Raw genomic sequence first — 15,163 nt, forward strand, 5'->3', positions numbered from 1 at the left:
CAAACCTTTTTTTTTTTTATTTTAAATCTTCACACTTTCTATTATGTTCTGTGACAGTAATGAGACAATAAAAATTTTGTTTCCAAATTATGGAGGAAGTGGTAAATATTTCTCCATGGAGAACCTACCTAGATGATGGCATTTTTTTGTTTGTTTTTTTTTTTGGCCACACTGCGTGGCTTGCGGGATCTTAGTTCCCCAACCAGGGGTTGAACCTGGGCCCCAGCAGTGAAAGCACCGAATCCTAACCACTGGACTGCCAGGGAATTCCCGATGATGGCATTTTGAAGATTTAAAATGACAGTCTGTTAGAGAACGAACTTATGGTTACCGGGGCGGGAAGGGTGGGGGGAGGGATAGTTAGGGAGTTTGGGATTGACATGTCACTGCTATATTTAAAATGGATAACCAACAAGGACCTATTGTATAGCACAGGAAATTCTGCTGAATATTCTGTAACAACCTAACTGGGAAAAGAATTTGAAAAAGAATAGATACATGTATATGTATAGCTGAATCACTTTTTTGTACACCTGAAACTAACACAACATTGTTAATCAACTATACTCCAATATAGAATAAAAATTTTAAAAAAAGAACATACCTCCAATATCTATCTATCTACATATCTATCTAATAATCTTTGTAGTACTGTACTAATATAAGCATTATGGAAAAAAAATAACAGTCTGATTTGGTATAGTGAAGTGTTTATTATTCAGTGTGCAGTGCAGAATACAGAAACCACTCTAGTATTTCAAGCAGAGAAGAAATTAAAACAGAGAATTCGGTGTTTGTAAAGTCATTAAAAGGACGGAAGTGGGCTCTTCTGTGGGCCTTCAGGAAGGATTCACAGAACAGCACAGAGCAGAGCCGGTAGGGATGCTCTATTAAGCTGCTGTTTAGAACTGTGAAGGGTCTGAAATTTCACCTTACCTGCAGGCTAGCAAGTCAGCCTGCCACAGATTCATAGATGCTGGCAAAAGACACAAAACTCTTAGGTCAGAGACAAAGGCACAGGAGGTACTCTGAACCTAAGGCTCCCATCTGTTCCCCTTGCCTCCCAAACCTCAGGGGGATGATACAGTGGTTGGACCGATATTTGTAAAATCATGAGCTTTGGGTAATCGGAATATTCACCTGGTTGACACGTCTGAGGAGGATGCAATTCATGAAGGAGAAATTTGAGTGAATTTCTTCTCTCAAAATTAAACCACTGTACAACACGCTAACTAAACCCAACCAAATAAAACCTGATTAATGTTCACATATCTTCATCATGCAAACAGGCTATTCTTGGCGTTGTGAAAGATTTTTATGTTATTGGTGTGATCTCAAGGAGCCTAAACCCGGGGTTTCGCGCCTTGGTGTCGTTCTGTGAGAACAGAGGTCGGCCAGCTCTAAAGCGCCTTTCTTTTTCTTCACTGCATTAAAAGCATGATGGCTGGTGTCTTAGAGCTTCTTTGACTCAAGAAATCTTGTAAAGCCAAGTAGATGTCTAATTATTTAGGGGGGCTTTTCAAAGTTGTTCTTACATTAAGGGAAATGTAGTCCTTGTCTTTTATACCAGACACATCAGAAGAAGAAAGATGATCTTTTTACTCGTGGAAGCCAGTGTTTTCTTTCCTAAATAACTCCAGCACCCTCTAGTGACAAATTTCATGAATAAAAAAGTCTTTCCATAAGTCTACCCAGGGAAAGTAATAATCACTCTCAAACACCTTTGAAGGAAAACAGTAAGACGTGGTGAGGTTACTGGTGTTATTCTTATCATAGCCAGCTATCTCTCCGGCTGAATCTTGGCCTTTCCACCGTTCTCCTCTTAGGCTTCAACACGATAGTCTTGTTTTTCATGCCACCTCATTGTTTTCTTTGTCTCCCTTTCAAGTCTCCCCCCCCCCCTTTTTTTTTAAGATTTTTTGATGTGAACCATTTTTTAAAAAGTCTTTATTGAACCTGTCACAGCACTACTTCTGTTCTATGTTTTGGGCCTCTGGCCGCAAGGCATGTGGGATCCCAGCTCCCCAACCAGGGATCGAACCCCTACCCCTGCATTGGAAGGCGAAGTCTTAACCATTGGACCGCCAGAGAAGTCCCTCAAGTTCCTTTCGACTAAGCTTCTTCCTAGTATTCAGTTTTTTGTCCTCACTTTTCTCTTTCCTTTTAAAGTCTACTTTCAGAGATCTCACGCATTCTCTTATTTCCATTCTCGTCATCCTAAAAGGGGCCAAATCTGTGTATCCCTATTCTTATCTTTCACCACATCTCCAGTGACCTGATGGGTATTTCCACCAAAATGCCCTGCTATTTCCTTAAATACAGATGTGGAAAACCATTTCTTATCTCTCCTCGCCCTCAATATCCGCATTTCTGTTCGTGACACCCCCTTTCTAAGCAGGCACCGAAGCTTAGAAACCTGATGTTCTTTTTATCCGCCCTCAACCCAAAGCCTTTAAACACACCAGGCATGTGAACACCCATATGTAACTGCCCTGTGTATCATCCTGCCTGGAAAACCCCGAGACTCACTCCCCACCTGTCTAAGCCTGTCTTCAGGTCGCGGCTTAAGTCCCACCTCGTCCTTGGGTCCTTTTGTGGCCTCTCTGACTCACTTTGATCTTTCTCCTTAGCCATGGCTGTCTTTAGCAAGCACTTCATTTGATTCCTAGTTGTATTATGCTCTCGAGAGTTTCACGTATTAAACAATCAAGTCTTGCCTTATATTTAAATTGTATGTTATCTTCTCTAAAGACGGAAGGTCTCCCATATACTTCTTTCAAAACACCAGTAGCACTAGTGCAATACTAAAGCACGTAGCAGAAACTTAGTAAATACTTATTGAATTAAATAGAACTAGTAGTCAGTAGTATTTATCAGTGAGAATAAATACAATACCACAGACACAGCTCTAGAGGGGGCAAAAAGAAGAACGTTCTTGTCTAGATGATATTTTGTAGTTAACAAAAGTAGCATGTAAGAGATCTAGCTGAATGTTTTGTTTGCCCACCCCAAATCTAGTAGCTGTTAGGATTATTGTCAAAGTACTAATTGGATCTCTTATGGAGCTAGTAATCTCATGGATTGGCGCCAATCTCAAAGACTATTCCTGCGCATTTTTATATCACAAAGAGATTTTTGGCTTTCTCGGTCCTCTGGACAGTCCCTTGGACCTCTGATGCTCCCTGGGGTCAGCCCTGCTGGCCCTGAGCGGTCTGTACGCAGCCTGGAACACTGTCCCCTCCCTCCTGTTCACATCTGGGAGGCAAACCTGGGCCTCCTACCCTCACACCCTCCTCCTAAGTCACCTGCTCTGTGTTCTCGCATTCTCCTCACCCCCACCCTTTCTGCTATCTGCCCAGAGGGCTCTAGAGAGATCCCCACTGACAACGGCATCTGGAGGAAAGCGATTCATGTAAGTCACTGGATAACTGAAAACCCAGGTAACTTTAACGTTGATATAATACTATTATCTAACGTATAATCCAGATTCAAATTTGCCAGTTATCCATAAAAAGGACCTTTATAGCCTCTAGACTACTCTTTTCATCTGCAAGAGCACTTCAGCCTTTCTGTTTCTTTTGTGGCAATGACATTTTGAAGAGTACAGGCCAGTTGTTTTTTACAGTGTTCCTCATGATTTAATTTAAGTTGTATGGTTATAGGGTTTGGTTTAGGTTTGCCTAATAATTGAATCCTTCTCAGTGAATCACATCAGGAAGCACATAATGTCAATTTGCCTCATGTTTTTAAGCTACTTTATTGAGGTGTGATTGACATAAGAAAAAGCCATATATCTTACAACTTGATGAATTTAGAGATGAGTAAGTGTACACCTTTGAAACCATCACCACAATCCATGCCATAAACAAATCTATCACCTCCAGAAGTTTTTTCCCACCCTTTTTATTATTATTATGAATGTGTGTGTGATAAGAATATTTAACATAAGATCTACCCTTGTAGCCCATTTTCATGTCTACACTGTTTCCTTTAGAGATAGGGAATGGCTTGGGGACAGCCAAGGCTGAGGCTAGTTAGGTGATTTGGATAATCCAGAATCTGTATCCTGCTTGCCATGCGAGTCAGAAGTAGCTCTCTCAGCCTCCTGCTCTGCCTCCCGTGCAGGAGTATGTGAGCTGGGAGCAAGGCCTGACCAGCCTCTCCTCCTCTGTTTTCAGGGTCCGTTTCCATCACTTTTCTCATCCTCCTCTGCCTTCCTTACCCTTCTTCCCCCGTCCCTCTAGTGCATCAAACAAGAAAGCTGCCAGCATTTCATGGTACCATAGCAAAGGAACCTGGGTTAAGAGGAAACCCAGATGCTCATCCCCATCTATTTCACTATTTGTCTTCTCCCACCGGTCACCAAGCCTCTCTGAGCTCAGTTTTTCCCTTGAGAAAGGGAGAGATGCAATTGGGTGATGGCGTTAATGGGATCTGCTTTTATCCGCGACCGTTCACCATTATCCTCACAACTACCACATTCTATGGTATGAAGTATTTTTTTGGTCTTTCTTTTTTTTTTTTTTTTTTTTTTTAAGGTTATAGCTCAGCAAGTATCAGATAAACACTTGGAAGAGGGCCGGCTTTATCCTCCTTTGGACACCATTAGAGATGTTTCTCTGAAAATTGCAGAAAAGGTAAAACCACTCTTGTTGAAGCCTCATTATTTTCCCTTCCACCTGTGGCTGAATGTGCATGTTTAGGTATTAAAAATCCACTTCCTTGAAATATCTGTATCAACTTATTATGTCAGAAGTCAGAGAAACGAGGCCTGGTGCTTCGGCAGAGCTTAGGAACTATGTTTGATCCTTAGAAATGGGTTGAATCATTAATTTCCCCATCCTTTTTCTCTCCCATAATTCAGATAATTCATCAGGGTTTCATTTCAGCTAAGCCTCCTCCACTTGGCCTTTTTTTGGTTGGTATCTTCCATATGACACTGAGATAGTCACCACAGTATTGCACATATGGTAGAGTGACAGACCTTGAACCACCTGCCTTATCCATGTCTCTCTGGATGTGTGGCACCTTGAAAATCACAGTTGATTATACTGGGCAGAAAGCGAAACAGTGAGAACAGAGAACTCAAAGCTGGCTGGGGTGGCGGGTGAGCTCTTCAAGGAACTAGCCAATTAGAACCTACATTTTCTACAACTAAGACGAGAGAGAAACTGACTCTTTTTGCAGCCTAGTTGTATTCATTTACTAAGGCTGCCATAACAAACTGCCACAAACTGGGTGACTTAGATAACAGAAATTTATTTTCTCATGGTGGCTAGAGATCTAAGATGAAGGGGTTGGCAGGTCTGGTTTCTTTGGAGGCCTCTCCTTGGCTTGTCGATGACCACCTTCTTGCTGGGTCCTCGTGTGACCTTTCCTCTATGTTTGCACATCCCTGGGGTCTCTTTGTGTGTCCAAGTTTTCCGTTCTTACAAGGACACCAGTCAACTTGGGTTAGAACCCGCTGGAATAGCGTCATTTTAACTTAATTATCTGTTTAAAGGTCCTATCTCCAAATACAGCCCCACTCTGAGGTACTAGAGGTTAAGGCATCAACATTTTCAGGTGACGTATTTCAGCCCACGATAGTCGTCATATGTTGAAACTAGGGTTTCTCAGCCTCAATGCTCTGCACACGTGTCTGGGTAACTCTTTGTCACGGGGGCTGTCTTGGGCATTGTCAGATGTTTAGCAGCATCCGTGGCCCTTATTCACCAGATGCCAGTGGCCTCTGCAACAGGTGTGACAACCGAAAATGTCTCCAGACATTGCCAGATGTCCCCTTGGAGGCAAATTTGCTCCTGGCTGAAAACCAAAGCTATTAGCAAGTGTATCAGAACAACACCATTTAGATTTCATATGTCATGATTTATTTTGTTGATTCAGGGTAGATGCTTCAAAAGCCAAGTAATCCTTCAAAAAAAAACTTCAGATAATCTGCCTGGTTATCTATTTAGGAAAGAGTATGCTTATGTTTTCTCCTAATTTGTATCTACTAGTTTTAAACTAGTTTGAATTATTAATACACTGAACATCACATTATCACTTTAAGTTCATTTTGAAGGTTTCAGTGCAAAGGAGTAGCATATGATCAGAGAGGTAAGTAAGAAGACGAGGGACAGCAGGAGAGTATGAAAAACTCAGATATGACAACTAGAAAGAGGAACGAACGCTGAGTGGATAAACAGAAATTGGGAAACCTGGACAAAGAATCAGCTTCAGGAAAGAAGGTGATATAAGTAGACTGCAGGTTTGTGGTATCTGTGGCAGTGGGTTGGCCAAAAGGTTCGTTCTGGTTTTTCGTAACGTCTTACAGAAAAACCCGAATGAACTTTTGGGCCAATCCAATACGTTCAAATGTACAATTCTAACAAGTAGATGGTGATGACTCAAACTTAAAGAGAGGCTGGATATACAGGTGGGGGATCATCTACATGTGGTAACAGGTGAAGCTCTCGTCTTCCAGAGAGTCTGGCATTGACGAGAAGGAGAGAGTAAAGATTTCACTGAGAGAGAGCATCGTTAATACAGTGTGTCCTGGGAGCAGAAAGAGGAATGGATTTCCGCAGAGTTTGTGTCAGGAATGAAACAGAACATTTTATTATAAAAGTGATACAGCCTTTGCAAAAGAGGCACAGGGGAACTTTTTGGGGTGATGGAAATGTTCTGAAACTGGATGTGGTAACAGTTGCCCAGCTCTGAATTTATAGAAGTAATTGGATTATATGTTAAAACTTGAATTTTATGGTCAGTGAATTGTAACTCAAGAATATCTGTTAAAAACATAGTAATACCACATCATAGGCACTCTGAAAAATAGAAAAGAGGAAAATACCTGATATTCTACTTTTCTAAAACAAGCATTGTCATCATTTTGGCGTGTGTGTTTGCTTGCAGTCTGTTTTCATTTGTTTGCTTTCTTTTCTAACACTGTTGTAATAACGTGTAAGGGTGTATTCACATACTTTTGATCATGCTTTTTTCATAAATATTTTTCCATAATACAGCACAGTCTTTATAACTTTAATTTTTTCATAAATGCATAATTTTACATTGAGTAGAGATACTTAATCATTCTGATATTCTTCAAAATCACACTTATTCAAATAAGTCTGTCATACAAGTAGCTCCTTAATGATTGCTTTCTTAAAAACTGGAGTGAATTAAAGAGCACATATGGAGTGATTAATTTTGACAACAGGGAGAATCCATTCTTCAACGAAAGCAGGGGAAGAGAATGTTTGAAGATACGGAGGAGACAGTTTGAGTTGAGGAAAAGAGAAATTGAGATCGTTCTCTTTGATCAGTTGGAATTTTCTCAGCAGAGTGATGAGAGTCAAATGGAGACTTGACACGGGAAGGTTTGAAATTGACTTCGGGGAAATTGATTTGAGACAAAATTTTTTTAGTTCGTTTTTGATTTTTAAAGGGTAAAAGCATAATGTGCAACCACATGGACCCAAGTAAGGTTAGGAAAAGAATGACATGGCAGGAGACAGCTCTGAAAGGAGAAAGCCAGCACTGAGCGTTCCCCACAGAGATGTGGAGACAAGGTTCTGTGATACCAGCAAGGCACAGAGCACGGAGACTGGCTCCAGAGCCCCGCTGATTAGAATCAGGAGACCCTGGGATAGAGAAAGAGGTTCCGTAGGAGGCCGTGGTCGGAATCGGGATTGCTGAAACTGCAGGGTATCTGAGTTCAAACTTAGCAGGGATTTTAAGGTATTTAGTTCAGTTAATTATCAGTCAAGTCATTTCAAGGCTGTTAAGACTGACTTATCTGAGAAATTCTGGTAGGATCACCCATGAGTAAATCTGTACTATTCACACTTTCCTTTCTTGCTGATATCGTAGTCTACTCTTGTTACATGATTTATAATTGCATTTTCACTTTATATCTTCTTTGTGATTATGTGTTCTTATTATAATACACTTAATTTTTTGGAAACAGATAAGATATAAATTAGAACTTAATTTTTTGATACATAAAAAAATTCTTTTTTTTTAATTGAGGTATAGTTGATTTACAATGTTGTGTTAATTTCTGCTGTATAGCAAAGTGATTCAGTTAAACATATATATATATACACATTCTTTTTTTTCATACTCTTTTCCATTTTGGTTTATCATAGGATGCTGAATATAGTTCTCTGTGCTATACAGTATGACCTTGTTGTTTATCCATTCTATATATAATAGTTTGCATCTGCTAATCCCAATCCGTCTCTCCCTGGCCCCTCATTCCCCCTTGGCAACCACAAGTCTGTTCTCTATGTCCGTAATTCTGTTTCTGTTTTGTAGATAAGTTCATTTGTGTCATATTTTAGATTCCACATATAAGTGATATCATATGGTATTTGTCTTTCTCTTTCTGACTTACTTCACTTAGTGTGATCATCTCTAGGTCCATCCACGTTGCTGAAAATGGCATTATTTTGTTCTTTTTTATGACTGAGTAGTATTCCATTATATATATATGTACCATACCTTCTTTATCCATTCATCTGTTGATGAAACAGATTAAAAATTTCTGACATGTGCTGACCGTCTTCTCTATCCATTAAAATAATTAATATTCTTTTCTTATTTCTAGATTGTGAAAGATGCATACCAAGAAAAGACAGCCACAGTTTATCCTGAACCCCAAAACAAGGAAGCATTTGTCTACTCTCAGATGTATAGCACTGATTATGAGCAGATTCTACCCGATTGTTATTCTTGGCCTGAAGAGGCCCAGAAAATACAGACCAAACTTGACTAGTAGCTTAATAGCTGATATTTCTAACTCCATTAATAAGGTCTTGAAATCTTTCATAATTTTCAAAGATTGGAATCTTTTATAATGATTCATAATATACTAGAGTAAGATAATTTTACAATCTAAAAATTTATGGAAGAATATTAATATACTTTAGGGTAAACATCTCACTAGACAATTTTGCTTCATTTACTTTATGGTTATTTATGGTTTCTATCTTAATTATTTTGCCCAAGTTCTGTTTAAAAGCTATTGTAACTACTACTGAGAAACCCATCATTTTTATATAGGGAGCTAAGGGGAAGACTAAAATTAGTAATAAATTGATATCAGTATTAAAACCCATAATTCTTTTGTTGTTCATTTTATTAAAAATCTACTTTGTAAAAAAAAGATCAAAATGAATTTAGGCATAGACGAACTTTTGCTAAAAACAGAAACAACACTTACTCTGTTGCCTAGAGAAAAACAACTCCTCAGGTATTCTTACTCCAATCCTAGATTATACCTGTTCTTTTTGTGCAGCTGAATTCTAACATTTCTAAGAAAGACCACTGCTGTTTACAATGCCTTGTGCAGCCTTAGATTTTAATGTTCTTTCGACATTGTTCCATCTCCTTATCACCTTGGTCCTCAGTCAGAAATCCCTTCGTAAAAGCACCTTTCTTTCCCCCAGACCAAATACCCTGTCTCAGCTCCACACCATTGCTGCTGGGCCTTTGTGGACCATGGCCCTATCCTGAGGTTGGTGCCTTCAGCTGAGCACAGCCTGAGAAGTGGGCAGAGCTGAGAAGAGTGGGTGAGCTCCTTGAGAAAGGGCTGCCTGTGGAGTTGACATCTTCAGACAGACATCCCCAGAGTCAAGGCAAGCTGGGTTCCCAACTGAGTGACCTGGCCTAAAGTCCCCTTGATAAGCTCAGGTAATTAAGAGCTCATTGTGTTACAGCAAAGTCACTTTCCTCTGGGTTTGAAGAAAGTTTTGTAACCACTTCCCCAATATCAGAAATTATCTTTACATCAGATATTAAAATATTCTAATTACTATCAGTAGTTACAGCCCAGAAATGAATGTTAATTTCAGGTTTTACTTTTGAAGTTAATAATTGAACCAATGGAAATAACTGTAAATTCTTAAGCTCAGGTGCAGTAACATTTACTATTTATTTATAGAATTATATGGAGACTTTTTTGTTTTTGAAGTAATGCTTTTAAAGAGTGTAAGAAGGTGTTCAAGGTAAACTATAGTAGTACATGATTTCATTGAAAGTTGAAGGTTACACAAGTTGTTTTAGGTGTCAGTAGGAGTAGGGGGTATTTCTGATGGTAACGCTTAGTCAAGGGTTTCCTCAATATAGTTATTTTGAAAAGATCCGGAATGCCTATTTCTCGTCTAGTTTCCATGTTGTCTTGTAGCTCTAACTAAATGTATTTACTTATGCAAAGATTTATTAAAGCCTAGAAACAGTGAATGAATAAAATTATAAAATAATTGTCTTTTTTTCTTAAGATATTGTTACACTTAAAAATGACAATGCTGGGTCTTGGCAGTCATATGATAGGGAATTTGGAATTTTAAAAATATTTCAATAGCGAATTTCACGCATTTAATATATGTGTAGTCATATTTGCTGTATACTGTTATGAATGAGCTACTTCCTTGTCCTCAGAGAAAGATAATGAAACGAACGTTGGATGATTACTTAACCAGGTACCAGGCAGTCTATATACCTTACCCTATTTAATGTAGTCCCCACAATTCCCTTAGGAAGTAGGTAGTTTAAGTAATGTGCCAAGTCCACAGAGCTCATAAGTGAAGGAGGAGGACTCTAAATCCGTGTTTACCTTTCTCCGTAGTCTGTTCTCTATTCACTAGAGTACAGTTAGAACAGCACTGTCGAAGCAGAAAAAAACAAAGTGAGTCACATGAGTAATTCCTGTGGCCTCATAAAAAGAAGAAACAGGTGGAATTCATGTTAATATATTTTATTTAAACCAACATATCCAGAATATTATAGAAAGTATTGAGATATTTTTACATCATTTTGTTCATACTAAGCCTCCAGCTTTTTCACATTTACATCAAAGATGTTTGCATATACATCAAAGTCATGAGAACATATAGAATAATGGAATAGAACAGCTCACAGACAGACCCCCTGAATATATCAGTTACAGAATTAGCACAAAAATCAACACATAAAGAATAGAGTGTTTAGTAACAGGATTGGGACAGCTGACCTACCTCATGGACCTACCACCTCACCCTATATAAAAAGGAAGACTTTAGATGGATTAAAGACCTAAATACGAATGGTAAAAATGTAAAGTTAATAAAAATTAATGTAGCAAAATATCTTTGGGACCCCCAAAACAGAAACCTGAAGTAAAAAATGGATGTGTTGCATTATCTAAGGATAGGAAGGTTTTGGCTGATAAGTGGGTGCTGCCATATAACAGTATAAAGTGAGGAAATCCAGGACTGTGGAATAGGTTGGTTGCTTCTACAGAGATGGATTCATAAAGAAAGCGATAGTTTAGGTTCAAAGGCTTAAATTCTCAGCTCAAGTCACCGTATAAACACTAGAAAAAAATGCATCTACTTTTGCTAAAAGAGTCTCTTCTCCCTTACTCGCTATAAGGCTGAAGTAACAGAAACCCAAGGTCATACTTCATCCTGCTGGTTGCCAGATTTTAACAGGAGTTGCATTCATAGCCTCACCAGGACTCTCATGTGAAAGTGAAGAGTATTGACCAGGAAACAGGAGGATGTTGATTTGGAATGGAGATCTATGGGTAGGGAGATTTGGAGGACTTGTGACACCCTAAACTAGTCTTGAGTTCTGACAGTCCTGTGTCCCAGGAAACCCCTCATCCCCAGGCAAACCAGCACAGTTGGCAAGTCCTTCCTTGCTCATCAAAACGGGAGCTCTTCCTGCCTAAAGAGGCTGTTACTGCCTTAGGTGAAGATCCGGTAATGACCTCACTCCATCTCCTCCTGCTCCTCCCAGATGACATCTCACGATCTCTATAGGCATCATATCAGAGACCAGCATGGAGAGGAGCTGTGGTGGATACAGTTAAGAGGGCAAACCCAGGAGGAGAAGACTCCCACCAAAAGAAGTCTAGACTTTGCTCATTTACATTGGCAACATCTGAGGAAAACATGGAATTCTGAAAATGTTGTACTGAGGATGGAAAAGTGTAATTTGGGATTGGGCAGACTTGACTGATGGGGGTGCACTTGCCACAGATCCTGCATTTAATGTGCTGCCTTGAGCAGCTGAAAATGATTCTGCTTGTTGGTTCAGTTAGTTGACTGAAATGTAGACTTGATAATGACACACATTAAATGAAATTGAGAACACAAACATTCCTTGAGATAATATAAAAGTATTCAAAGATTTACAAAGTTGGGGATATGGGAGTGGATTTGTCATGTGCAATCTGACCATCCTAATCCTAATGATCTCCTAAGTCTCCCAAGAGGACCTATTGGTGAACCTCCTTTCACTAAGGCCTTGAGAAATAGATTGGTGAAGGGATTAGTAGCATCAATGAAAAGCATTTTTAAAATTGAGGTGTAATTTACATATAACATTATATTAGTTTCAGGTGTACAAGGTAATAATGTTTGTATATATTGCAAAATGATCACCACAGTAAATCACCATACCTAGTTACAAAAGTTTTTTTTCTTGTGATAAGAACTTTTAAGATTTACTCTCTTAGCATCTTTCAAATATGCAGTACAGTGTTATTAACTATAGTCACTATGCTGTACATTATATTCCCATGACTTATTTTATAACTGAAAATTCATACCTTTTGACCCCCTTCACCCATTTTGTCCACCCCTCCATCCCCCACCTCTGGCAACGACCAATCTATTCTCTGTATCTATGAGCTTGTTTGTGTTTTGTTTTGTTTTAGATTCCATATATAAGTGAGATCATATGGTATTTATCTTTCTCTATCTGACTTATTTCACTTAGCATAATGCCCCTGAGGTCCATCCATGTTGTTGGAAATGGTAAGATTTTATTCTCTTTTATAGCTTGTGTGTGTGTGTGTTTTCTTTATCCACTTATCTGCCAGTGGACACTTAGTTGTTTACATGTCTTGGATATAGTACATATTGCTGCAGTAGGGCTGTATATATCTTTTTAAATTGGTTTTTATTTTCTTCAAATACCCAGAAGTGTGATTGCTGGATCATTTGGTGGTTCTATTTTTAATATTTTAGGAACCTCCATACTGTTTCCATAGTGGTTGCACCAGTTTGCATTCCCATTAGCAGTGCACAAAGTTTCCTGTTCTCCACATCCTCACCAACATTTGTTATTTCTTGTATTTTTGATTATAGACATTCTAACATGTTATCTCATGGTTTTGGTTTGCATTTCCCTGGTGATTAGTGATGTTGAACATCTTTTCATATACATATTAGCCATCTCTATATCTTCTTTGGAAAAATGTGTATTCAAATCCTCTGCCCATTTTAAAATCAGATTTTTTTTTGCTAATGATTTGATGAGTTCTTTATATATTTTGGATATTAATTAGCCCCTTATCAGATATGTGATTTGCAAATATTTTCTTCCATTCAGTAGGTTGCCTTTTCATTTGTTGATGGTTTTCTTTGCTGTGCAGGAGCTTTTTAGTTTGATGTAGTCCCACTTTTTTATTTTTACTTTTGTTGCCTCTACTTTTGGTGTGAAATCCAAAAAATCATCACCAGAATTGATGTCAAAGAGCATACCACCTGTTTTCTTCTAGTTTCATGGTTTCAGGTCTTTCATTCAAATCTTTAATCCATTTTAAGTTCATTTTTGTGTATGGTGTAAGACAGTGGTCTAGTTTCTTCTTATACATGCGACTATCCAGTTTTCCTAACACCATATATTGAGGAAACTGTCCTTTTGCCATTGTATGTTCTTGGCTTCTTTGTCATAAATTAAACAATATATATGTGTGGATTTATTTCTGGGCTCGCTTGTTCTGTTCCATTGATCTATGTGTCTGGTTTTATTCCAATACCATACTGTTTTGATTACTGTAGCTTTGTAGTATAGTTTGAAATCAGGGAGTGTGATGCCTCCAGCTTTGTTCTTCTCAAGATTGCTTTGGTTATTCAGGGTATTTTGTTGTGCTGTACAAATTTTAGGATTGTTTTTTCTATATCTGTGAAAAATGCCATTGTAATTTTGATAGGGATTGCACTGAATCTGTAGATTGAGTGGTATGGACATTCTAACAATGTTAATTTTTCTAATACATGAGCATATAATGTCTTTCCATTTATTTGTGTCTTCAGTTTCTTTCATCAGTGTCTTATATTGATAGTTTTCAGTGTACAGTTCTTTCACCTCTTTGGTTAAATTTATTCCTAGGTATTTTGTTCTTTTTGATACAATTGCAAATGGGATTCTTTTTCTTGATTTCTCTTTCTGGTAGTTCATTATTAATTAGTGTATAGAAATACAACAGAATTTGTATATTGATTTTGTACCCTGCAACTTTACTGAATTTGTTCTAACAGATTTTTTTGTGGAGTCTTTGGGGTTTTCTGTATATAATATCATGTCATCTGCAAATAGAGACAATTTTACTTCTTTCCAATTTGGATCCTTTTTATTTCTTTTTCTTGCCTAATTGCTCTGGCTAGGACTTCCAATAATTTGTTAACAAAAATAACAAGAGTGGGCATCCTTGTTACTGATCTTAGAGGAAAAGCTTTCAAGTTTTCCCCATTGGGTATAATGTTAGCTGTGGGCTTGTCATATATGCCTTGTCATATATACCATCAAGGTATGTTTCCTTGATACCCTCTTTGTTGAGAGTTTTTATTATAAATGGATATTGAATTTTGTCAAATGATTTTTCTACTTCTATTGAAGTGATATGATTTTTATCCTTCGTTTGGTAATATGGGTGTATCACATTGATTGATTTTCTGATGTTGAACCATCCTTGCATCCCTGGAATAAATCCCACTTGATCATGGTGTATGATCCTTTTAATGTATTATTGAATTTGGTTTGCTAATATTTTGTGGAGGACATGGAAAGCATTTTAATGACTCTTCTCTATAAGCTGGGAAATGCTGTAGTTAAAATGGGCCCCTTATTTCAATAGAGACGTCAGAATCTTGGGGCTACTAGAGGCTTAAAAAGCAGCACTTTGCAGTAATTAACAACTGGAGACAAGGTGGAAACAGTTGTCATAGTAGGGATCACGTCCAGTGTAATCAGAATAGTTTGGCCTACAGAAATCTTTGGTGGGGGCCAGTAAGTCACAGGGTCCCAGAGCTTGAAATGATCCTGAAAAATTGAACTAGGACCTCACAGGTCTTGATCAAGAAAAATAGATGCCGGTGTATACAACTGATACAGCCACAGCAATGCA

The 15,163-nt window shown here is 38.3% G+C and overlaps 1 protein-coding gene across 2 annotated transcripts in view; it reads left to right on the forward strand.

Moving 5' to 3' along the window:
- ME1 (malic enzyme 1) overlaps positions 1-10,252 on the forward strand; it is a 186,250-nt gene extending 175,998 nt beyond the window's left edge. Inside the window, exons 13-14 of one of the 2 annotated variants that reach the window (XM_057527581.1) lie at positions 4,539-4,637; positions 8,594-10,252. In XM_057527581.1, the coding sequence (XP_057383564.1) occupies positions 4,539-4,637; positions 8,594-8,761 (267 nt within the window). In that variant the 3' untranslated portion in view covers positions 8,762-10,252. The remainder of the gene's footprint in view (positions 1-4,538; positions 4,638-8,593) is intronic. The other variant, XM_057527582.1, reaches the window with a different exon arrangement.
- Positions 10,253-15,163: the final 4,911 nt, after the last annotated feature.

Source organism: Balaenoptera acutorostrata, chromosome 14 (genome assembly GCF_949987535.1).
Source record: "Balaenoptera acutorostrata chromosome 14, mBalAcu1.1, whole genome shotgun sequence".
Classification (NCBI taxonomy): Eukaryota; Metazoa; Chordata; class Mammalia; order Artiodactyla; family Balaenopteridae; genus Balaenoptera; species Balaenoptera acutorostrata.